The sequence below is a fragment of the Lithobates pipiens genome, unplaced genomic scaffold, assembly GCF_037356315.1.
Source record: "Lithobates pipiens isolate NorthernLeopardFrog02 unplaced genomic scaffold, aLitPip1_a1.2 Scaffold_22, whole genome shotgun sequence".
Taxonomy (NCBI): domain Eukaryota; kingdom Metazoa; phylum Chordata; class Amphibia; order Anura; family Ranidae; genus Lithobates; species Lithobates pipiens.
Window position 1 is genome coordinate 92,442,393 of NW_027507784.1, and position 25,725 is coordinate 92,468,117.

Sequence of the window (25,725 nt, forward strand, 5' to 3'; positions counted from 1 at the left end):
GATTTGGTAGTACCCACTCTTGAGGTCCATTACACTGAACCACTTGGCACCAGCCAAACTCTGTAGGGCATCCTCTATTCTCGGTGTGGTATACTGGTCAGGGATGGTCCTCCTGTTGAGAGTCCTGTAGTCAATACAAAGCCTCAACGACCCATTCTTTTTCCTGACCACCACTATGGGGGAGGCATAGGGACTTCTAGACTCCCGAATCACACCAGTCTTCTTCAACTCCGCAAGCTGCTCCCTCAGATCCTCCAGGTCAGCTAGAGGGACCCGCCTAACCCTTTCCCTGAAGGGTTTGTCTTCTTGGAGGCGGATTCGGTGGGTGGCACTCCTGGCACATGCCACATCAAACTCATCCTTTGAGAAAATCCTCTCCCATCTAGTCAGCTGGGCCTTGGCTCTCTCCTTCCAGGCTCCAGGTAGGTCCGGGTTCTCCATGGAAAGTTTTTCCCAAACATCTCCTCCTGCACCTGTTCCTTTTACTTCTGACCAGCTGACTGGGGCCGCAGGACTCACCTGCCCCAACAGCATTCTGACAGGGATCTCTATGGGTCTCTCCGTAGGGTTTCTCACACTCACTGGGACTCTTCCTCGAGCCTTCTTCAGGGCCTTGATTGAAATCACTTCCGGTATCACTTCCAGGCCTGAGTGATCCTCCCTTGGATCGGATTCCAGCATGACAAAGAGGCCAGGCTGCTCCCAGGTAAGCTTCACCGTGGCCCTGAGGCAGGCTACCTCTCCGGGCTGCAGCACCACTCCCTCTCTCCCAAGTCTCCACACCTTCCCTATCCCCTCTCCTGGGGTCTTCTGCTCTAGGACCAACCGTTGGTAGGCTGTCTTCAGCATGGGATGGATATTGGGATCTTGATGGTTACTCGTCTCCACTAGAGGGGTCAGAAGTCTTCGCACCAGATCCGTATTGGTCCCTATGATGAGGGACATCTTGCTGGCCCCGAGCGGTCTAGGACACACAACTGCCAGGGTGTCAAACACCTCTGTTTTCCCCGCCACAGATGGATCGAAGGTCAGCTTTATGGGCAGGTAACCATCGTAGGGGAAACTCTGAGTTCCCAGGCCCCATATCTCCAGCTCTTCTATCTTCTGTATAGGCAAATGGCTCAAGTGCCTATCATAGAAGTCTCTGTACAACAAAGTCACTTGAGCTCCAGTGTCCAGGAGGGCCTTCGTGTAGACTCCTTCCACCTGGATGGAGACAGTGGGGGACGGGCCGACCAATTCTTCTGGGTAGGGCCGGGTTGAGGCCACCCTCTTCTGGGGACCCGTCTTCATCCAGTTGGTTTTAGACTTTATTCTTTTTCGAACCTGGTATGCATTGACCCTCCCCACAGTAATGGGAGTACAAACCCGCTGAGGGATGTTACTGTCTCTTATTTGTAGGCATTCCTTGTGAGGGGTCTGGTTCTCTCTCTCTCTCTCTTCCTTCTATTCAGTTTGGAGTTCACTGAAAGACATGGGCACCCGGTTGACTCCCTCACCGGGGCCCTCTGAAGTTTCCCGCCGGCTGGCGGTTATCTATCTTCTTCTTCTTGGGACTGAAACATCTACTGGCGAAGTGGCCACTGCCCCCGCAGTTGTAGCATAGCATCTCTTCTCGGTCTCGAGTGGGGCTTGGTGTTGGTGTATCTGGAAACAACTCCTTTCTAGGACTTGGTTTCTCGGCTCCCCCTTGACCTTTCGCCATCATAGCAGTCAACATCTCCATCACCTGGGACATCTGTAACTTCAAAGTGTCCAGCTCCTTATCTCTAGCGGGAGTCATGGCCGGTGTAACTATTGCTACCGGTTGGTTGGCGGGCTCGGTGAGATCTTCTTCCCTTTTCTCTTCCAGTAGGGCCTCTTCCTCTCTGATCATTCGGATGAGGTCAGTGTACTCCAGACTGTTCCCATCCTGTCGGGCACGCAGTGTCCATGCAATAGGATCCATGGGTTGAGCTCCCCTCAGTACCTGTTGAGTACGGGCCTCATCTACTTTTCCTGGGCTGATCCCCTTCTTTAGGATCATCCTATGCAAGATTTTATCTAAACGTCCCATGTAGTCTGATAGTTTTTCACCTTTCTTCTGGTAGCAATGCTCTAACTGATAAGCAAGCTCAGAGATTTTCTATGTCCCACCAAACACAGTCTGTAGTACATCTAGGTACTCCTGTGCATTACAGTCTGTCCTGCTCATCTTCAGGTTGCGTATGGCCTCTAGAGCAGGCCCCTTTAGACTTTCCACAATCCTCTGCTTCTTTCTGCGCTCTGGAACTTCCCATTCCTCTAGTGCCTGAGTTGCGCTATCTAACCACTCTTCAAATCCCTCTTCTTCCGAAGGTACAGGTTTCCTCCCTGAAAACATCCAGAGTTTCCTGTACCCCGACATCGGGTAATCTGTGGGATTCTTCTTGCACTGGGCCACAATCTCCCCCAGCACAGCACACAGTTCTGCGCTAAGGGTGGCCGGTGCTGATCTGGGACTCTCGGGTGAGGTACGGGCCGCAGCCTGCGGTGATCCCGTTGGCGATGGCTCCTCCCCTGGGAGGCCTCCCCTGGGAGGCTAATGACCACTGCCTGACTTGGGTCGGCCTTAGCCGCTTCACACCACGCTCTGACTCCCTGTGGGTCCATGCCGGTACCTCTGGAGTGTTCACCGCTGTCTCAGAAATCCCGGATTTATGAGCCCCCACGTATAGCGATACCCTCACTTAAGAGGGCCGCAAGTTTGGTTTGGGTCCTGAGCACAGCTCCGCCAACCCCCCGGCAATCTGCACTACCCACTTTGGCACAGTTAGTATCTAGCAATACACATTAAATCGCTTATACTCTAAATATGTGTGTGTGTGTGTGGGTGGATAACTCAAGCTCATAGACAATCCTTGAAAGTATATAACTGACTTTACTTATTGGTTTTATAAAAGGAATAACATGAATCAAACATTTGGATTGCAACACATAATCAGGTCCCTGCAGTAACCAGTAATAAAGATAAACAGAGTAATCAGCATAATAAAGTATTGCTATGCAACTCTAGCGCTGCCCTTTTTCAGCTACTTCCCCACATGGGTAAACACCCAGCACTGTCTACCTATGCAGTCAGGCCTGACTGATCTAAATGGAAGTCCAGTAAAACAATATTCGCTAGCAATCTTTCGGTGGTGCACTTGAAGAACAACTTTGTAATCCAAACGTATAATAAAGATAAAGCATCTGTCTTTAAACAGCTCTCACCACTCGGACAAGTCCAAGTCCGGTTTCTCTGCCTTTTCGTCTAGGAACAGGAATCCACCGACCTCCCAGTCTTCAATCCTTCTGGTGTACTGCAGCAAAGATGAGAAACTGTCTCTCAGGTGCAACTAAGCTGGCAGAGAGCTCTTTGGAAAAGAGCACAAGGCCCAGGCTTCAGGCCTTGTGCTTTCAGCAGTTCAGCACAGACCTCCTCTTGCTAGGAGAGAGGGGGGTGTCCAAAGAGAGCGAACTAGGCCTCTCCCCCTCCTTATATTTCCTCCCCCATAAGTCTCTGGGGCATAACTCAAAGCATCCTGGGAACCAGCGGGGTTCTGGGAACAGTAGTTTTATAGTTCTTAAAGAGACCCCGCTACACAAGCATCAAACATTTTTCGTGCCAAAACACTGCTGCCATTTAGGAGAGGTGGCAAAATGTCCAGTGGTGCATGAGGACTAACAATAAATTAGGAGGAACTCAGAAGCATCTCAAATGCCTGCCAGTTATGGCTGTGTGTAAAAACCCTGTACTGTATAACTATATGTACAGTGATGTGTATTTATTTGTATACAATTTGATAGTTCCTCTCCTTTAGGATCTATGGGGTTTATTTGATAAGACAGATAATAATACCTAAACAACATTGGTAGAGAAAACCAAATTGATTGATTGCTATTATTGTTACTTTGCTTAAATCATATCAATTTGTATACCCTGATTAAAGAGTACCTGTCAGGATGGCCATTACCCATGCCTGCTCACTTTCTGAAATAGGAAGAAGGACACCTTTTAGTGCAAATATTTTTAGGCAAGAAAATCACCCATGCCAAACTTCTATTCTCTTGCCTAAAAATATTCGCACTAAAAGGTGTCCTTCTTCCGGTTTCAGAAATGAGCAGGCATGGGTAATAGCCATCCTGACAGGTGCTCTTTAATCAGGAGATACAAATAGGAAGAAGAACAACTTTTATTGCAAATATTTGTAGGCAAGAGAATCACCCTTGCCAAACCCCCTATTCTTAGGTTAGCCATACACACGAAACTGTGTATGGTTGCATATTGTATACAATGGTTGCCTATTGTATTCTGACAGCCGTTTCTCCCGTTTCTGGCATAATAACCAAAGAATGACTGCATCTACTTGGCTGCAGTCACTGGAGGGCCAAGAATTTTTGCTCAGCTCCTTCGATTTTCATATTAAGCAGGAATCACACAAAATTTGAGCTATGTATGGGCAGCGGTAGTTTCATCCTAGAATAAATTAGATGTTAAGACACATCAAACATGTCAAAAATTTGCTTAAATTATACTTTAAGGCCTAATGCACACAGGACATAAAAAAAATGCACTTTTACAGCAGCTTGGATTTTTTTTCAGCTTCTAAAATCACCTCTGTGTTAGTCTATAGGGCCATGAACAGATAGGCGTTTACAGGTGTAGCAGAAGAGGAGCATTTGGAGACTTAAAAAAAAAAAACATCACTTACACATAAAAGAGAGGAGATTTTGAGTAGACACTCCTAACTGCCTGTAAATGTGTGTAAACACCTGTAAATGTGCCTAAAAGCTAGGCGTGCTTAGTGCTTGAGCATGCATCCAAATGGCCAGAATAAATTATTATTATGGCCAATGGAATGAATGAATGAATGCCCAAATGCTTAACGTGCATAAACGCTCTTAAACCCATGTGCCTTAGGTGCGTTTTTTCAGTTGCTTATTTCCTGCCAGGAGAAAAAGCGTTTAGAGGAGTGTGCATGCAACTTAAGAGCAACCAAAAGCAAAGGAAAAAAAGCCTTTGGTAGTTATATGGTAGGAGGGCAACAAAAGCCTGTGAGACCTGGTTTGGGGGTTTTATCTGGGGTACAAACAAGTTTATCTAATAAAGTAGAGAAAGTAACAGTAATGTGCATTCATATCCATATCAACCAATCAAACTCTGACTCTCCAATGCCAAAAGTAGTAAGAACAGTTACAAACATCTTCAGATTTGGTCATTTGCATGTTACTCTTCAACTTTTTGGGAAGGCCTTCTGTGTGTGTGTAAATCTTGTTTAATCCATAGTTAATGTGTTTGATGTTTGCTTTGTTTAGGATGTTCATCAAGTGACTTCCGTTGTGCGAATGGACGCTGTATTCCATTAAGTTGGAGGTGTGACAGGGCTGCAGACTGTACAGATAATTCAGATGAGATTGGCTGCCGTAAGTACCTTTAAGTTCTCTCTTTTCATTGAAAATGAATGATTACTATGTTCATTAGTACACAAAAATGCATCTGCAAACACTGCATACATTAGTCCATAGTGGTTAGTTACCTTAAACTTGACTTATTCTGTAACGTTGAAAATAGTTTGCAGCTTGTCCAACCCAATTCTTTAATTTTAATGAGTGTCAGGAACCCCAACATTTATAGCCACACATGTGGCACCGACACCTCAATCCAGTCATCATGGAATGTGTCCAGGCAGATGTTGATTGTCCAAGCACAAGTGGGAAGGTGTGTAAATTGTGCCCATCCCTTGCTGCCAAAAAGTCTGCATAGGTGGGTAGTTTAAATTGTTGTCAAGTCACCAGGGTAGAGATGTGAAATTGGCAATGTATGTGAAAGACTAACAGTATATTCACTTTGCAAGGGAATTTGCCTCAGAGCTACGTTAAGTACATATAGTGAAGCTCTGTAGACTTCCATCCTTCAAACGTGTGCCAGTAAACTGTTATTTTCCTTGCAAGTTATTGGGTATTCTTTGCAGAGAAACTTCACCACATTCACTAAGTTCTGGAGAAAATTTCCTTGCCAAGAGAACAGCTAGTTCCTTTATTAAATTAACCTCATGGTGTTGACGGTCTCCACTCGTGTTTAGGGATAATTCTTCCATTTTGACGGGGGTGCCCTCTTTCACACCTCTTTCCAACCAGTTGTCCTCTCTGTCCAAAATGTGCACCTTACTGGAAATGTACACCTCCTCTAGGACATTTATCATCTGCCTTGACCATTCAGTGATGATTGGATTAAGCTACAGATGCCACATGTGTGGATATAAATGCTGGGGCATGTTGCTGGCACTCATAGAATGGCTTGTATAAGCTGCAAAATGACCAAATGACCCCAGATACACTGCTGTATTCAGGATTTAAAAACTGGAGACCGGTGCCCTGGCTGGGGCTTCATCTCCCAAAGTAAAAGTCCAGAATGCATAAAACCAGCCTCTCCGTGTACTCTTGATAAAGAAATCCTTTTATTGGCTACATGTATAGTGACACAACATCAGAAATGCAATGTGTTTCGGCTTATACATCCTTCCTCATGGCACGCCTAAAACACTGCAGCATTTGGTGGGTGAGGTCAGTAGTCAGGCCTGAACATTGTTATTTAGGGGATGTGGGCCAAGGGATGTTAGTCGGTATTTGCATATGTTTTCCGCTGGCTTTGATGATGAATTGCAGAGATGGGTAGTGCTTAAAAAAATGCTTTTTTTGCTAATGAAAACATAACTGGACTAAAGGGATTTTTGTATATTTGCTTGTTTTTACACTTTATTATTTGCGAAATTGCGCATAACGTATAAGTCACCCTAAAGCCTAGCTACAGGAATTGGGAAAAAATCTGCCTTTGCAGTGGGCCTCCCCCCTTCCTCATGCACTGAAATGGGCTAGATGTTAGTTAAGTCTAGGATTGCAGGAATAAGAAGAAATACTTACCTTTTCCGCACCCCAGCAAGGTCTCTTTAGTGGTGCAGCCAGACCCCCCCAGTTTCCTCAATATTGCAAAGAACTGATCTCTTACACCTTCATTGGCAGTCCCCCACCAGGGCTCCCCCCTCCTTCTTCTTACAAGCCGTGTGCTATGGGGGCACCTGTGCTGTGTTTTGTAGTTAGGGATGAGCCAACGATTTGAGTCAAACTTAAGTTCGACTCAAACATCGGGTGTTCGTTTGTTCTAAAAACATATGAGGTGTTTGCGGAAAATTAGAATGCCACGGAATGCCCCATAATGCACTGCGAGATCGCAGTGCATTGCTGTATGATGATTGGCCAAATCAGGCACCTGACCTGCATGCTTTGGCCAATCACAGCACGCTTTGCTGAGAGAGCCATAACTGGCCAAAGGCAGGGTGCCTTTGGCCAACCATGGCTCAGGAGGACTAAGTCCACGCCCCACACAACATAAGGTTGTTTACAGAGCGGCGGTGTGTGTGTGCAGTAAATTTACTGCTGGCAGACAGCAGCCCCAGGCACCGCAATGTACTCTTACATCGTGGTGCACTTCCTGGTTTAGAGAGGCCTGCATGCATGCACCCTCTGCTGACCTGTGCTGTGATTGGACACAGCACGAGTTTGTTAGCAGGTCACAGCAAACAAGTGTAGCTGTACACCTGTGGCCAATAACAGCACAGAAATATGTGTGTTAGTAAACACAACACGCAAATCTGGCTGGATTTCTCCCTACTTTCAGTTACCGTTCAGAGCTGAGAGCAGAGAGAAACCCAGCCAGACGATCTGTAAGTAAAAGCAGTACATATACACTTGTTAGGCACACAGTGCCTAACCCCTTGATTGCACTCCTGTCACCCTGCCAGTGTCTTTAGTACAGTGTACAGTTTTATCACCGATCACTGAATAAGTGTCACTAGCGACGTCAGTGTCAATTAGTCAGTTAGTGTCCCTCCCAGCCAGTATGAGTTAATGGCAGATTGTCTGCCACATTATCACAGTCACACTATAAGTCACTGATTAGCACTGATATTAGTATAGTGTCTGTATGAACTATACTAATGTCCCTAATTGTACAATGTCCCCAAAAATGCAGGATCAGCCCTGATCAATGCCAGCACTTGCGACATGTAGCAAAATAAATTTTGGTCTAAAGTGATAAAAAGTTTAATTGATTTTATTGAATATGTTTTATAACTAAGTATATATTTTTTTAATTAATTTCCATCTTTTTCTCACTTATATAATAAAAATAAAAACCCAGTGGTCATCAAATACCATCAAAGAAAACTCTATTTATGTGAAAAAAATTATATATATTGAATTTGTGTACAGTTACACATGACTGTGCAATTACCAGTTAAAGTAGCGCAGTGCTGAATAGCAAAAAAATGCCCTGGTCATGAAGGGGGTAAAACCTTCCCGAGGTCAAGTAGTTAACACTTGGAATAAATGGTTTGCATGGAACCAAGGAAAGCAGTTTAAATTTCAGCTTTAAATAGTGTCATAAATAGACATCTACCTAATACTTTCTGTATAATTTATTCCATCAGCTCTAATACTTTCTGTATAATTTATTCCATCAGCTCCACAGACTTGTGCAGCAACCCAGTTCCAATGTGGTGGTGGAGAGTGCATTGCTCGATCTTGGGTCTGCGATGATGAAGACGACTGTAATGATGGCTCTGATGAACAGCACTGCCGTAAGTTATAAAACAAACCACTGAAGACTGCAGATAAATATAGAAGGACCCTTTCACACTGCTTTTAAAGCGCATTGACTGTAGGACATGATTAGAAATAATCTCAACTTTCATCAAACCATACTGAATTTAAGTGTGTAGAACTTTTAGCTTATGGTTAAAACAAAACAAGTTAAATGGTGAGACCACCCGTACTGATTATTTTACTCTAATGAAGAGGGCATGTCCCTCGAAATGCATCAGTAGAAGTTCAACCCATGTCAGGACCCTACAAGTTCCAACTGTGGGATTACCATTCTGTTCCCTGGGTTTACAACACTTTTATACCTTGGCTCTTGTGAGTATGTACTCACTCGTTTTTATATTTTAATAAAATGTTGACAGTATTGCTTTAGGCCTATGTGCCCTCCTGTTTTGTTAGGTGGAGCCCTTTATGTTTAGGATGCTCCAACAGTGATCTCTCTATTCCATAATTTCCCTCCTCTGTACACATTTTGCAGCCATGGTAAAAATTTTACCCTACTTGTTGCTTTCTACAGGCAGTACTGCCACCAAATGCAACCCATTCCAGTGAATGGAGCTATGCTGTACCCGCCATGCAACCACATGCAGTGCAGTGTTGGACAGTGGTTTTGTGCTGGTGGGGTGGTGGTCCTCAAAATCATACAGCGAAAAGAAGAAGCCAAGCTTCAAAGGATATGCTAGAAAGTAACAACTTACAATTGGCAAGGTTGTGACTGAACAAGTGGTATGTAGACGCAACACTTTGAGTATGCATGTGGAGAATATCCCTGTCTCCATGCAGGTCAAAGGATAGGTCACTTTCAGTGCCTTGAGGAAACCAGTCTTAGGTCATCATGGGGGACATCAGGAAGGCGATTGGCTGGTTTATAAAGGAGAATAAGTCCCATCGACTCTTCAAACTTCAGAGGCGCCCATGGTGGGGTGTGTTGATGTTTAAGATTGAGTCAAAGTCATCGTTTTTTAATTCAGACATGAAGTGTATTGATTACTTAACAACGAAGACAAGCTTTGTAGTTAAAAAAATTCACTTCCTCAGTTTAGCAGTGTTTAGGCAAAGAGTTCTACCCTTGTTTATTTACATGAGAAAAAGAAGAGGAGGTTGAGACTTTAAATGAGGCATATAGCGGATATGGAAAATTGCCTCCATCCCTAATTTTCAAGAAAAAAACGGGTTTGGGACTTTGAGTGAAGCATGCAGTTGGAAAGCAAATGAACACTGTGGTTCTAATAAAAAATATTTACACATACAAACATTGTAGGGCACAGTAGTTCAAAGTTGCTAGCAACCCACCAATTTCTTAATCCATATTGGCATAGCATATAATACATGATTGATCAAGATATGTTAAAATGAAAGTTAATTTGTGTAGATAAAATAGATTATAAACACATGACTGTAGCATCTGGAGCTTGACACGTTTCGTGGCATTATCTAGCACGGGAGCTGATGTGGCACAACCCATGGCACAGCAACGGGAAATCATGAGAGGGAAGATGGAACCGGGAAGGTGGTCCTCACCAAACAATCAAGGGTGATACAAATTAATCACCAAAGCCATCTATAAATAAAGTGTTGAATTACATGTGCTGCTGAACACAGCAATGATGTGCAGGCAAAATGCTGTTTTTTTTTTATTGTCCTTGCTTATGATTGGGTATTGTTTGCAAAGTGAAACATCACCACATTCATTAACTCTAGGAAAAAAGAACTTGCAAAGTGCAACTTTCCTTGGACAGCAATTTCGTCTTTATTAAATCAGCACAAAAGCATCCCTTGACTAAGTGCCACGTTACATCCTTTTCCTCAGTTGTGATACAACTGACTGCTATGGGTCAGAGACCATTGCACATAGTCAATGCACTTTGCACTGCCTGAATGAAAACCTTTAAAAAATAACTAAATAGCAGAGAAGCTCTGGGTTTAAAGAGGAAGTAAACCCTGATGGGTTTACTTCTTCTTTGTCTCCCTGCAAAGGTAAAGCAAAATGGGCTCCTGTGCATCACATAGTATCCCATTATGTGTCACTTACCTGACACAGGAGCCAGCGATGTCACCGCTGTCCCCTGTAGTACAGAGCATCCATCTTCTTCCGGGTATTGCTGCTCTGGCCACTCACAGTGCCGGAGTAGCGATAACGTCACTCGTCACGTGCGCACGGAAGCCGCCACTAACAGCATATTGCCGTTAGCAGCGGCATGCTGCTAACGGAGATAGTGCGCCTACGCGCCGCTGTCTACGGCGCATGTGCCTTAATCTAGGCTTACCTGTAGGTCAAAGTGGTTTGTAAGGGTTTATAACCACTTTAATTGTGTACAACAATAAAAAACCCACAAGTATAATTATAAGTAAATAAACTGAAATTACCTATTTTTTGTGTCTTTATTGTGAAATGTTTTTTTTTGGAAAATAATGACCTTTTTACATTTGGTCTTTATAGTCAAAGTCGTTTTTACTGTACTCTATGTATATCTATATATCTGGCACAGCTTGCAATGAAATGTTTTTGTTCTAGCTGGCAGAACTTGCTCCAGTCAACATTTCACGTGCTCCAGTGGTCAGTGCATCCCAACAGCCTACAAGTGTGACCGAATGAAAGACTGCGCAGATGGCTCAGACGAACGCAACTGCCGTAAGTCCTTCTTGTCCTTGGCATGGTATATGATAACTGTTCTAGAAAGTGTTCAAGATCAAATCTCTCTCGTGTAAAAAGCAGAAAAGGGATGTGGAGATGTTGTCACAGAAAGCAGCTAAATCCCATGGCAATCCTATGTCATTATGTAGTCCAAATTTGAAAATTAACGTAAAAGCCCAATAGAACACTTCAAATGTTTTGGCTTGCTAAAAAGTACCTGACTCTGGAAATAAGTATTTCAGAAATGGAAAAGACTTGGGAAGTGAATACACTAAAAAGGCAATGTTGTTGCAAAATTCTTTCAGCCTATTGTATACTGTATATAAAGATGAACATTTTGCACTTACCCTAAAGTTTCAAAAATTGAAGATGGTGTATAGGTGCTTCTACTTTGAATCAAAATACTCAATTCACACACAAAAGTGTGCAATCCTAAACATGAAAAATGTTAATAAAAAAATCAGCAAGTGTATACTCCACATTAATAATCAAATAAATTGTCCATAAGCACTCTTGTGTAGATCCATGAATATCCGTGCTGTTCAGTTGGACAATTGTAGACACTCACTCAGGTTGAACTGGATGGACTGGTGTCTATATTCAACCTTACTAACTATGTAACTATGTAACTGCGATATTCCACTCCTTCAGCTCCAACGAGAGACCCTCCTCCTGTTATAATGGTAACTTTGCCTGGATATGGAAATACTTCTGCTATGATTCCAGATCCACCGATAATCCTGCTGAGTGTTCTCCAGCACAAGAAGGTATTAAGAAGGGAGAAACTTCATAGTGCAGTATTTACGAGCAGTTATTAAACAAATCTAATTGCACTTTACAGAGATAAACAAAGATATTCCAAACAAAACACAGCCGTGGAGCTTGTCCTGCAGGCTGGTGCGTGGTGACGTCACATATTGCAGCTTCACCTGACGCATTTCCCTGTAAAAGGCATCGACTGGGAAGGATGTTTACTGTAGATTTATCACAAGTGCAGCTAGCGAAATACAAAGTGATAATTCTGGTCTGTGTTTAATGGCTTTTTCACAAGCGAACCTGATAGGTCCCTCTAGTCTTCTCTATTGAGTGTTGGGTGTCAACGAACATGTATCTGTTGACACCCATCAACATTTAATCCTATCCCCTAAAAACAGACAGATGGGGATCCATTTCCTATTTGTCTGGTAGCTCAAATAGGATGGCAGTGTACATATGACCGCTCATAGAGGAGAGTGGGCTGTGTCTGTGCCCACTCTTCATAAGAGGAGCAGACACGGACCTGCCTTCCGCCTGCTTAGCAGGGATCAGCGGACAAATTCCCCACTTAGCAGGCAGACTCCAACGGAGCCCACCCTCTGTGTAAGGGGCCTTAATTGTACAACCATGAGGGCAGCTTCTACAGTATGACATCTGGTGTATTAGTGTAGTGATAGCGCTAACGACATCCTAGAGCCCGCAATGTTTAAAGTGATTCTAAAGGCAGGACCCTGCATTAAGTTAAAAAATGTCCCTGCAGCTGTATCGACCTCTCCCCCCCTTAACTTACACTCTGTACTTACCTGAGCGTGATCTCGATCCAGCACTGTGCCTATTTGCAGTGGTTCTCTCCTTTCTCTATGCTCACTCACAGAGGCAGCAGCAGGAGCCATTGATTCTTGCTGCCAATCAAAACCTGTGAGCAGAGAACGGGGAGCAGGGCTGAGCTGTGCTCTGTGTGTTAATAGATGCACATAGCCCATGGGTGCGCCCCCATAGGAGGCACCAAGAAGAGTTTGAGCCCAGAGCACCAACAGGGTACCCAGTAAAGACCAAGTTCAGTCCGTTCTCTTTAATACCATTTCACAGAACAGGTAAGTATCAAATGTTTATTATTTCAATTTTACAAAAAAACTTTACAACCATGTTCCATTTATAAATTAGTTCACAGTAGGAAAACACAGAACTTCCAACTTATTTTGGGGTGAAAGGGACTCCAAAATTCTTAACATGGTATAAGCACCAGGGATGATCCATCAGGTTTCGCAAAGAGCCATGGATCTGTTCAGCATAGGACTTCTCTTATTTGCCTTTAAATATACCACTAAAATCATTTGTATCTGTTCTAACTGTGAAAAAAAAATTCCTGTTGATATTATCAGAAATTTAGAGCTGTCCTGTGCTTTCTGCCTGTGTCATCTTAAAGAGAATTTTTAGTCCTCCCTGTTCTTATCTTGGACTACAAGTCAATCAGTCAATATGTGGTGCATACGAAGACAGCGAGAGAGTTTGAATAGTTTAGAAAAAGACACAGGGCAGGGCTGACACCAATCAGTCCATAAAAAAATGCTGTGAGTTGTCAGCCCACAATAGTAAATTAAGAGCTTAGTATATTTCTGGCAGATTAACTGGCATTTCTTTGTACTTCCAGGGCCTTTAAAGGCATATCACATGGGTAAATGTGCAAGTATTGCAGAGATGCACCATATATATATTGTTTTGCCTTGACCTACGCTTTAAGGTTAAGAACTCCTCATTAAATAAGGCTGTAGTTTTGCGTTGCAACATTGTTGATGATACTGGAACTTGCTGGAACTTACATACTGTACATCCCTCCACATTACGGGAATGTTCCTGGTGAAACCTTTGGTAATGAAAATCTTGCTCGAAGGCAAATAGAAAACAAAGAAGGCAAGCAAAAGTCTACTATAATGAAGTGCTGTTACTATAAAGGATGGTGTGAATAAAGATAAAATGAGAAAGTAATCACATTCTTGCACCAACGGCTGCTTTAGTAAAAGAGTTATTGTCTTGAGCTGCAGTGTCTCTTTCTGGAAGACCAGAATCCACAAATATACCTCTGAAATCCCGCAAAACCGGTATTAAAATGAAACAATTAGTCTTCAGAAAACAAAGAAGTACAGTGTCAAAACAATAACTGTTATGTAGTAAAACAGATCTTTAAACTCTTGTAATATTAACATTTTGTTTATTGGGGCATCTACAGAACAGCATACAGAAACAGCCTACACCCCACTATGCACAGAGCATGCCACAGGTCATTGGCACCACTGTTTCTGTTTCCAGCTGACCTTCTTTATACAATTTACAATGTACAAAAACTGTCTAATAAGAGATCAAACTTAAACAACCCATTTGTACTGACTGTATATTTTCTAATCAGGCTATCCTTTGCACTGCATAGTTATAAAGCGCTGCGTAAACTGTCGGCGCTATATAAATCCTGTATAATAATAATAATAGTTTATGGCAGATCTAAGGATTAAATTCAGAATTGCATTGTGGTAACAAGAATAGCAATGCACGTTACAGGCACCATATAAGTGGTAGTGTGTTCCTGTTCGTTCCAATAGCACCCCCCACAGCACTAAGAGAACACTCATCTGCTGCAGCAACTTGCAACACACTACCGTGGTGGATTGCTGAAAATGACGCATTCTGGTGCATTGGCAGTCCATTCAAATGCATATGCTGCCTTAATGTAACATGTTAACGTGTAGTAATGCTCTCTTGTTAATGCCATGCACTAGAACAGAAAGGTGTGACCTTCAAGGAGATTCTATAATTAAATTGTATAGCATAGGGGTCTCCAAACTGTCTAAACAATGGGCCTGTTTACTGTCCTTCAGGTTTTAGGGGGGCCAGACTGTGGCTGGTGGAGCAGATAATGCCCTGCCGTTAATGGGACTAAACAATACCACCTTATTGGTTTTAATGGGAGGAGCAGCGGCCCATTGTTGGTATTAGTGGGAGGAATAGCACCCCATTGTTGGAATTGGTGGGAGGAATACCATCCTATCGTTGGTATTGGTGGGAGGAATAGCGCTCCATTGTTGGCATTGGTGGGAGGAATAGCACCCCATTGTTGGTATTGGTGGGAGGAATAGCACCCCATTGTTGGTATTAGTTAGAGGAATAGCACTCCATTGTTGGTATTAGTGGGAGGAATAGCATCCTATCGTTGGTATTAGTGGGAGAAATAGCACTCTATTGTTGGTATTAGTGGGAGGAATAGCGCTCCATTGTTGGTATTAGTGGGAGGAATAGCGCTCCATTGTTGGTATTAGTGGGAGAAATAGCAATGTAGTAATGCTCTCTTGTTAATGCCATGCACTAGAACAGAAAGGTGTGACCTTCAAGGAGATTCTATAATTAAATTGTATAGCATAGGGGTCTCCAAACTGTCTAAACAATGGGCCTGTTTACTGTCCTTCAGGTTTTAGGGGGGCCAGACTGTGGCTGGTGGAGCAGATAATGCCCTGCCGTTAATGGGACTAAACAATACCACCTTATTGGTTTTAATGGGAGGAGCAGCGGCCCATTGTTGGTATTAGTGGGAGGAATAGCACCCCATTGTTGGAATTGGTGGGAGGAATAGCATCCTATCGTTGGTATTGGTGGGAGGAATAGCGCTCCATTGTTGGCATTGGTGGGAGGAATAGCACCCCATTGTTGGTATTGGTGGGAGGAATAGCACCCCATTGTTGGTATTAGTTAGAGGAATAGCACTCCATTGTTGGTATTAGTGGGAGGAATAGCATCCTATCGTTGGTATTAGTGGGAGAAATAGCACTCTATTGTTGGTATTAGTGGGAGGAATAGCGCTCCATTGTTGGTATTAGTGGGAGGAATAGCGCTCCATTGTTGGTATTAGTGGGAGGAATAGCGCTCCATTGTTGGTATTAGTGGGAGGAATAGCGCTCCATTGTTGGTATTAGTGGGAGGAATAGCGCTCCATTGTTGGTATTAGTGGGAGGAATAGCGCTCCATTGTTGGTATTAGTGGGAGGAATAGCGCTCCATTGTTGTTATTAGTGGGAGGAATAGCGCTCCATTGTTGGTATTAGTGGGAGGAATAGCGCTCCATTGTTGGTATTAGTGGGAGGAATAGCGCTCCATTGTTGGTATTAGTGGGAGGAATAGCGCTCCATTGTTGGTATTAGTGGGAGGAATAGCGCTCCATTGTTGGTATTAGTGGGAGGAATAGCACTCCATTGTTGGTATTAGTGGGAGGAATAGCGCTCCATTGTTGGTATTAGTGGGAGGAATAGCGCTCCATGGTTGATATTGGTGGGAGGAATAGCGCTCCATTGTTGGTATTGGTGGGAGGAATAGCATCCCATTGTTGGTATTAGTGGGAGGAATAGCGCTCCATTGTTGGTATTGTTGGGAGGAATAGCATCCTATCGTTTTTAATAAAAAAACATCTTTGCCATTCTGAAGCTTCCTCCCAACCACTTTGCATATTATTTTATATATACTGTGATTCTGGACTTGCCAAATATTCTGTAGAAATCTCCTTCCACTGAGTCTGGCTGCACCCATTTTAACTGTGGGCAGCTGAAGCTGCTACTTGTTCACTTCCTGGATTTACACAGACACACCTCCAGCCCTGCAGCTCTCATTGGCCCTCTTATGACTCACCCCCCTCCATTCCTGGCAAACTCTCACAAGAGTGAGAGAGAGAGCGGTGCATGATGTCATAAGCCTAGGCTTTTTACCAGACAAGAAACAGGAAGTGGGCTGCATAAGGTATTTCCTGGCAGAAAAAAAAATGTTTACTATCCAAAGTTAAAACAAGAAGGGCAGAAGATTTAATAGATGGAAAGATGAAAAAATGTTTGAAGTTCCACTTTAATATATGAAGAAATTGGATTTTTTAAATTTTTTTTATCGGATAGGTTTTAGAGCAGAAATTAAAAATGAAAAATTAAAAAAATGTGTTTTTATTTTAAAAAAAAACGCAGAGGTCATCAAATACCACCATAAGAAATCTCTATTTGTGGAAAAAAATGGACATACATTTTATTTGGGTACAGCGTCACACGAGTTAAAATAATGCAGTGCTGTATCGCAAAAATGGCCTGGTCAGAAAAAGTGTGTGGGGGGGTGGTAAATCTTTCAGAGGTCAAGTGGTTAACAAACAGATATATCAGAATGCTTTCAATGAGATATTTAATTGATCAAAGGGGGCCAAATAGGAGAAGTTCATTGTTAGAGTTTACATACACTCTAAAATAAGTACAGTAAAACCTTGTTTGAGAGTAACTCAAGCAACATTTTTTAACAAGTTTTGACTTGATATACAAGCGATGTCTTGATATACAAGTAGCATCATGTCACAACAGAGTATAAAAGAGAAGAGAGGCGCCTCTAAGTGTAGCAATATGGTTACATTTAATGAAGGTACAACATTTAGAAACTCACATGGTTGATTAAAACAGGTACATCTAATTATGCAGACATCTGGGGTAAAGATGCCCAAATAGACCATCCTTCTCACCGCCATGGATGCTGTCTCTTCCATGCTGTGCTCCACGAGCCCTTCAGGCCTCGCTTTCAGAACACTCTACTGCAGGGTAGTCTTTCTGGTCACGATTGCAGACTGACAGCAGTGAGAGCCGGCGGTGCGGAGGATGGTCTATGACTATGTGGACAGCTTTACCCCAGATGCCTGCATACTTAGATGAGCCTCTTCTTATCATCAACTATGTGAGTTGCTACATGTTGTACCTTCATTAAATGTAAGAATATTGCTACACTTATGCACACGGTCAGACTTTCTACAGGAAAATGTGTGATCGGATCGTGTTGTCGGAAAATCTGATTGTGTGTAGGACTTTTTCCGTCGGAATTTCCGACACACAACGTTTGAGATCTGGATCTAAAATTTTCTGACAACAAAATCCAATCGTTTAAATTCCGATCGCATGTAGACAATTCCAACAGACAAAGTGCCACGCATTCTCAGAATAAATTACGAGACGAAAGCTGTTGGCTACTACCCACTTTATAGTCCTGCCGTACGTGGTTTACGTCACCTCGTTCTGTACGATTTTCCGACAACTTTGTGCGACCGTGTGTATGCAAGACAAGTTTGGCCCAAAATCCGTCAGAAGAAATCCGATGGATTTTGTATTCGGAATGTCCGACTGTGTGTACAGGGCATTAGAGGCGCCTCTCTTCTCTTTTATACTCTGTAGCACCTGCTGGATTTTGCTTCTTATTCCCTTGTATAGGCTGCCATTTGTGGATGGACATTTTATGGTTACACAACCTATCATATTGCTATAATCTTTTTATATGGACTTTAAACTGAAGGACCTATGAATATATGGTTGTGGAACGAATCATTTGAGTTTCCATTATATCTTATGGGGAAATTTGCTTTGATATACAAGTGCTTTGGATTACAAGTATGCTTCTGGAACGAATTATACTCGCAATCCAAGATTTTACTGTATAGCATATTCCAGCCTTTCCTGTTTGCGGTCCTTGGTAGAAAAACATGTTTGTATTAGATTCTTACCAAGCATTTCATACTCTTATTACCAAATTTAGCACTTTTCTTTCTCCAAATCACTTTGTACAAAACACAAGTAAAAAAAATATTGTATTTGTTGGAAAAACTTCAAAGGCTTCTATTTAAGTAGAGGAAACTATCCCCAAGTAAGTCAAGTAGATTTGCAAGTGTACGGTCCTCTTGTTTTTTAAAGAAAGTAAAGAGATTGCCGCCTCTATGAGCCATACACATTATTCCCGGCCCGCCATTCTGTGCTTGGATAGCTCAAGCCAAGCAGCAGATAAGAACTCACGTTTGCCTTTGACTAAGGTATATTATTTTAGAGGCCAGTCAAGTGAAAAATTCTCCCAATATTAAGTAACTCGGCTCTTGGACAGGTCATAAAATGGGACAAGGAGTTTTCAAAGCCCAGTCCACTTTGCAGCTAATGGGATTAGCTTGGAGGAAAAACTACCCATGCAGACTAAGATAAACATCTGAGCAATGTTGTAGCTATAACCCATTTAATTAGAGTAGATGAAGTGTCTTTTTCATCCAACAGTGCGCTGCTGTTTTATGTGAAACAGCCATTACCGTCTCCTGTGGCGATAACATTCTTTGCATTTCACTGTTTGCATTGACAGTGCTACAAAATGTGCAACAATAAAATTTCCTGGAGGTGCTAAGAAATGGAGTAACCTAGACTAATAGTGTTCTTAAAGAGGAAGTAAACCCTCTGCAAACCCTTAAAAAAAAAAGACAACCTGCAAGACAAAAGCATAATGAGCTTGTATGCATAGCATACTAGCTCATTATGTATTACTTACCTCAGATTGAAGCCCCTGAAGCCATCCTCTTCTCCCCCTCCGGCCGCCGACATGTCATCCCAGAGTTACTTCTGGATATCGCAGCTCCAGTGCTTTGATTGGCCGGAGCATTGATGACGTCACTCCCGCGCATGCGTGCAGGAGACGCCGGTAACGGCATGCAGACTGATGCAGCAGCACATAGGTGCCATTGCGTCAGTTTGATTTAGTGCGCATGTGCCAATGCCATCGGCACAGGCTGGGGACAGGGGATATCTCCTAAACCGTGCAGGTTTAGGAGATATCCCGGTTAGCTACAGGTAAGCCTTAATATAGGTTTACCTGTAGCATAAAGTTTAAAAAAAGGATTTACAACCACTTTAAATAAAACAATTAAATAGATACATGAAATATGTGTATGCTTATTGGTTTACCTGCCATAGGGCTTGCCATTCTGTACAGCCTAATGTATTTGATACGTTTCCACAATGCTTAGCCAAACAGGTGACACACACAGGGCAATTCATAAAGAGTTTCTTTAGAATTCCATCGTGCCTCTGCATTAAAAATGTCAGTGCGGGTGACAGATGTATGTACCCATAACTCCCAATTGTCCCTGATTTCGAGGGACTGTCCCTGATTTGGAGCAATGTCCCTCATTCCTCCCCCGATTTGTCTCTCATTTCGATCTGATCTATATAGATGTATATAAAATGCAATTTTTCTATCAAAAAGTGTTTTCCAGCGCTAAGCCTTTCATCTGATTTCTAAATTGCTGCATTTGTAAATTCCAAAAGCCAATATAAAGGAATAGTAGTGGTAAAAAAAGTACTCGTGGGCTCAAGTGTACAACATGTACAAGTTTCCTTTAAGGGGTCGTGGCAAGGGGGTGTGTCCTATGCCTGCATACTTTTGCTGATAGGTGTCCCTCATTCCCATCTCAAAAAGTTGGGAGGTATGTGTACCTGTTGTAAACAGATGCATAAATTTGGGGCAAGCACTGCATGCCGAGGTGTATTTAAGCTGAGGGCCACCCTAAAAAAAAAAAAAATACTTAAAATTGTTCCTAAAAATCAGAAAAAAAAATGAAAACATTTTTTTTTAACTTACCAAAAATGGCTGTTTCTAGGCAGATCATCCTAATCTGCCACTTTCTACACCGCAGTGATCTTCATTCTCCTCCTCCTCGCATTGTCTTCTGGGGAATGGGGCGCGCTGTGTTCTGGGAACTGTGAGTGTCCCAGAACACAGCCGGCCATTCACAAAGTGCTGCGCGACTCACACATGTGCAGTAGGAAACTGCCTGTTTTCCTTAGTTAGAATGGCGGTGCTGGGACTCAAGAGCCGAGGGACGGGTCGGCCTTGGACGGCCGACATTGCGGGCACCCTGGACAGGTAAGTGTGCCTATTAAAAGCCAGCAGCTACAGTGTTTGTAGCTGCTGACTTTAAAAAAAAACATTTTTTCAGCTGGGCCACCGCTTTAAAGTGGAGCTCCACCCAAAAAGGAGATGCTGCACCTTTTTGCCTCCTCTGCTGCCACATTTGGCACCTTTCAGGGGGGAGTGGGTACCCGTCAAATGCCACAGAAAAGTCACCCGGAAGTTCACCCCCCCCGCCGTCGGGCCATTCAAAAAGCACAGCGTGCTTCGCGCATGCACTGTAGGGAACTGGCTGTGTAGCTGCAAGGCTTCACTTTTGGTTTCCCTTAGCTGAGATGGCGGTGGCAGCACCCAAAAGATGAAAAATTGGCTGCGGTGAAGACACCGCTGGATTTGTGGACAGGTAAGTGTCCTAATATTAAAAGTTAGCAGCTGCAGTATTTGTAGCTGGCGGCTTTTCATTTTTTTCTGAAGGAGCCTGGAGCTCCGCTTTAAGACCATAGAGTGTCCATACAGACACTGTGGGGGTTATTTACTAAAGGCAAATCCACTTTTCACTACAAGTGCAAACTACAAAAGTGCATTTGAAATTGCACTAAAAGTGCACTTGGAAGTGCAGTCGCTGTAGATCGGGGGGGGGGGGGGGGGAGGGCATGCAAGGAAAATAAAAAACAGAATTTTAGCTTGCACATGATTGGATAATAAAATTAGCAGAGCTTACACTCATTTCAGATCTACCCCTCAGATTTACAGCGACTGCACCTCCAAGTGCACTTTCAGTGCAATTTCAAGTGCACTTTGCACTTGCAGTTTGCACTTGTAGTGCAAAGTGTATTTGTCTTTCCTAAATAACCCCCTCTGTCCTCTGAGCTCACAGCCACCACTGCACTCGTCACAAGGCAATAGCAGAGGAATTTTATAGCTAGGTGAGCCTAGCCTGATGGGAAATTAGCATTAAGTGCATTAATGCATAGCCAATACTCTGCGTGCTATTGCAAAAAAAATCATATACGTAAAACCTAGGATTGCGAGCATAATCCGTTCCAGAAACATGCTTGTAATCCAAAGCACTTGTATATCAAAGCCAATTTCCCCATAAGAAAATAAAGTGATTCGTTCCACAACCATTTATTCATAGGTCATTCAGTTTATAGTCCATATAAAAAGATTATAGCAATGTTTCCAGGTTGTGTAACCATAAAATGTCCATCCACAAATGGAAGCCTCCATAAAGGGATTAGAAGCAAAATAAAGCAGGAGCTCCAGCAGGGGTAGGCAACCTCGGCCCTCCAGCTGTTTTGAAACTACAAGTCCCACAAGACATTGCAAGATCCTGACAATCCCTTCCTGACTCCTAGAGGCAGAGGCATGATGGGATTTGTAGTTTCACCACAGCTGGAATACCGAGGTTGCCTACCCCTGAGCTACAGAGTATAAAAGAGAAGAGAGACACCTCTAAGTGTAGCAATATGTTGCTAAATGTTGTATCTTCATTAAATGTAACCATATTGCTACACTTAGAGGTGCCTCTCTTTTCCTTTATACTCAGTTGTGACATTACTTGTATATCAAAACATTGCTTGTATATCAAGTCACAAGTTACTCTCAAACTAAGGTTTTACTGTACATAACTAAATAAAAGATGGTCATTGTATGCACCCCTCTTAGTGTTAATTGGTTTGTCTCATCCCTGTAAACTGATACATCTGGAAGTTTGTACTTTTGAAAACCAACAGACTTACTGGCTGCCTCACCAGATGAAAATAAAAGAAAGAATGCTTAAAAAAGAAAACAAATGCAGCCATCACATGTACAATTGTTGAGCTGCAATATAATAAATGTTTGCTTTTGGGTTTAATTCTGAAGCCCAATTTGCAACAGTTTAGAACAATTGAATATTGTAATGATGTCATTCCTGTGATTTGTCCTCTCTGTAGAAGGATTCAGCAGGTGTTCTGATTAGTTCCTGAATATCACATTTTAGCCTATGACCTCTAAAACCGCCATGTATCATTTTACCTAATCTTGCCAGTGTGAGCCACATAAAGTGGTTTTGTGATGCATTAATCTGCTAGCACAGATTGGCAGGCGGCACAAAGCTTGCTTCCTGATATTACAGGTACCCATTTATCGGGCTCTCTCTAATCTACCTGTATAGTTAATCCTGGGATTTGCTATCATAAAAATCATCAGCGCTACCTTTCAAAATTTACCTCATAGTCCCTATTCTGTGTCCTGAGCATATTAACACTTTACAAACTGCTTAGAACCTGGTATTACATGAAAATAGTGTTTAAAGCTAAACATTAGACAGATATAAAAGAAATTGGGGGTTATTTACTAAAGGCAAATCCACTGTGCACTATAGTAAATAACAAGTGCAGTCGCTGTAGATCTGAGGGGGACATACAAGGAAAATAAAAAAACAGCATTTTAGCTTGCACATGATTGGATGATAAAATCAGCAGAGCTTTCCCTCATTTCAGATCTTCCCCTCAGATCTACAGCGACTGCACTTCCAAGTATACTTTCAAGTACACTTGCAGTGCACTTGTAGTGCAAAGTGGATTTGCCTTTAGTAAATCACCCCATTGGGTTCAATTCACGAAGCATCTTGAATGCGGTATTTAGGTGTCTGGACACGTTTTCCCTAAATATTGCATGGGATCCTGAAATTGTCCCTTGCAATTGTCCTGAAATATTGTCCTGAAGTATGTCCCTTGCACATAAGCTGTCAGCGTGAGGAGAAAAAAAAACAATTACCAGGCTTTTGCTTACATCATGTGATCAGCTGTCATTGGCTGACTACTGATCACATGGTAAGGGGGCCGGGACCAGCCCCTTACTTGGATCTGTGATCACCCGAGTCTCAGTAACTCGGTAGTAAACCCCGCTTGGTCATTTATACCTACAGGTAAGCCTATAATAAGGCTTAATTGTAGGTAAACTGAATATCTCCTAAACATTAATGCCCACCAGTGGTGCCGAGTCACTGAGACTCGGGTGATCACAGGTCCGAGTAAGGGGCTGATCCTGGCCCCTTACCATGTGATCAGCTGTCAGACAATTTTTTAAACCCATTTAAAAAAAAACTAACACCTGCAAGACAAAGGCATAATTGCAAAATCCCAAATTTTGGGCTGTCCCCAGAAAAGTGATACAGGGGAAATCTTCCAATGGGCACACTAGTTCTGGTGACCTAGTTCTGGTAAAGGAATTCCTTTAATTAGCAGGGATTTCCTCTCACTTTCTGTTTGGCTATGCGACAGGAAGTGAAGAGAAATCTCTGCAATTGGACACAGATGGCAAAAAAAAATCTGACAGGGGTTAAAACTCACCCTTTTCTCTATCCAAAAAAGAAAAAAACTAATTTGCTTATAGTTCTACTTGAAGGTGGCTTGTGATTTCTCACTGTTACTAGTATATGTCACTGGTATCACTGTTCATAGTATGAGATTTCACAAACAAAACTAAGTTATGCATATTTATATTTTCTACAGCAAATCCAGTAGGAGGTTTAGGTCACTGGTGCATGCTGGGAGAGTATATAACTGTTTGGGGCAGGGTATGTGCTTGCTCTCTTTCCCTGGGCTGAGGCCTAGAAAAGTGCTGCTGGTTGGAGCTCAAATGTGCCTGGTGACTCACTTGGAGGACACACTGAAATTGGGGAACGTACTTATAGTGTTGCCAGGTTCTGACACTTTGAAGCTGGACATTGATCTGGATCTGGAGAGTCTGTAAGTGATCCGCTATGGTACCTGGGACCCCTAACCCTCACCTCAACTATTTTGCAGAAAAACTTTAAAAAGACAAAAATGACTGGCACCCAATATCCTCGCTCAGTCCCCCCATTTTAGCCATGGATTCAGCCCTGTGCTGAAATGCTTGCCTACCCTTGCCTCTAGAGGTACTATCTTGCCTTTGGGGTGTCAGAGGGATGCTACAAAAATGGTTGGCTGCTATTCCTTACTTTATTTTTAAAGAGCGGGCTCCAGTGTTGTAATTCCATTTTCAGATGTCACAACAAGACTTCTAGAAACAGCTTTGTGCAGTTTAAAAAAAATGTTTGTTTTTAATATTGGGGTGTATCAGTGCTTTACCATAGTAGTCCTGGGTGTGCAATTGTCCTAGGAACATGATTAACACAGCTTTACCCCTATTCCTTGGATTTGTAATGAAAGTGAGACATGCAGATAACCTCTGTTTTAAGAAGGCTGTACTGTGTTCTACAATGTATTTATAGGCAATATTTGCCTAATTAAAAGAAATGAGTTTATGCCCTGTTTATCTCTCTTGCAGAATACCCCGTATGCACTCAGCTTTCCTGTGCCAGTGGTGCCTGTTTCAATACGAGTCAGCGGTGTGATGGAATGGTGAACTGCAGGGATGGTTCAGATGAAGCCAATTGCAGTATGTAGACATTCGTTTTTAGAAATGCTATTGTTGATGTTGTTGTTATAGGCAGGGCATTTTTTCTCAGGGAATAGATACAGGTACTCTCTCCTTCCGAATCACCCATTGTCTCCACCCACTACCCACCCCTGAGTACTGTCCCTTGGTTCCACCCCCTACCCACCTTCCAGTACCACCTCTTTTAGAGAATACAGAACCAAACTGTATGGACTTTTATACTAATGACATAACCTCGTGGAGATCAAAAGATGCCCGCCGGGGAAGCAGTGCCCAAAGGGGTGCCGTACATCCATCGTGCAATGCGAGACATTGATGCGCAGTGACTGGGATTCCGCCCCCGAACGCCACAAAGGTTGGAGGGAGGGACACCCCCCATTGCGCGTCGCAGCTCTCGATCAAGATTAGTCACGGGCGACATTGCACAAGCTACACAATCGTAACAATGTTGGTTTATCTGATAAATATAAGAATATTTCACCAAAAGAAATGAAAGTAATAATAGTAGCTAATTGGGAAAATAAATTAATTATGATCAAGAAAGGTAATCATAAGCGC

The 25,725-nt window shown here is 42.8% G+C and overlaps 1 protein-coding gene across 2 annotated transcripts in view; it reads left to right on the top strand.

The window, feature by feature from the left end:
* Nucleotides 1-25,725, top strand: part of LRP2 (LDL receptor related protein 2) — a 348,324-nt gene that overhangs the window by 83,734 nt on the left and 238,865 nt on the right. For both annotated transcript variants that reach the window (XM_077447895.1, XM_077447894.1), the window contains exons 2-5: nucleotides 5,317-5,424; nucleotides 8,520-8,636; nucleotides 11,174-11,290; nucleotides 25,057-25,167. In XM_077447895.1, coding sequence (XP_077304021.1) covers nucleotides 5,317-5,424; nucleotides 8,520-8,636; nucleotides 11,174-11,290; nucleotides 25,057-25,167 — 453 coding nt within the window. The remainder of the gene's footprint in view (nucleotides 1-5,316; nucleotides 5,425-8,519; nucleotides 8,637-11,173; nucleotides 11,291-25,056; nucleotides 25,168-25,725) is intronic.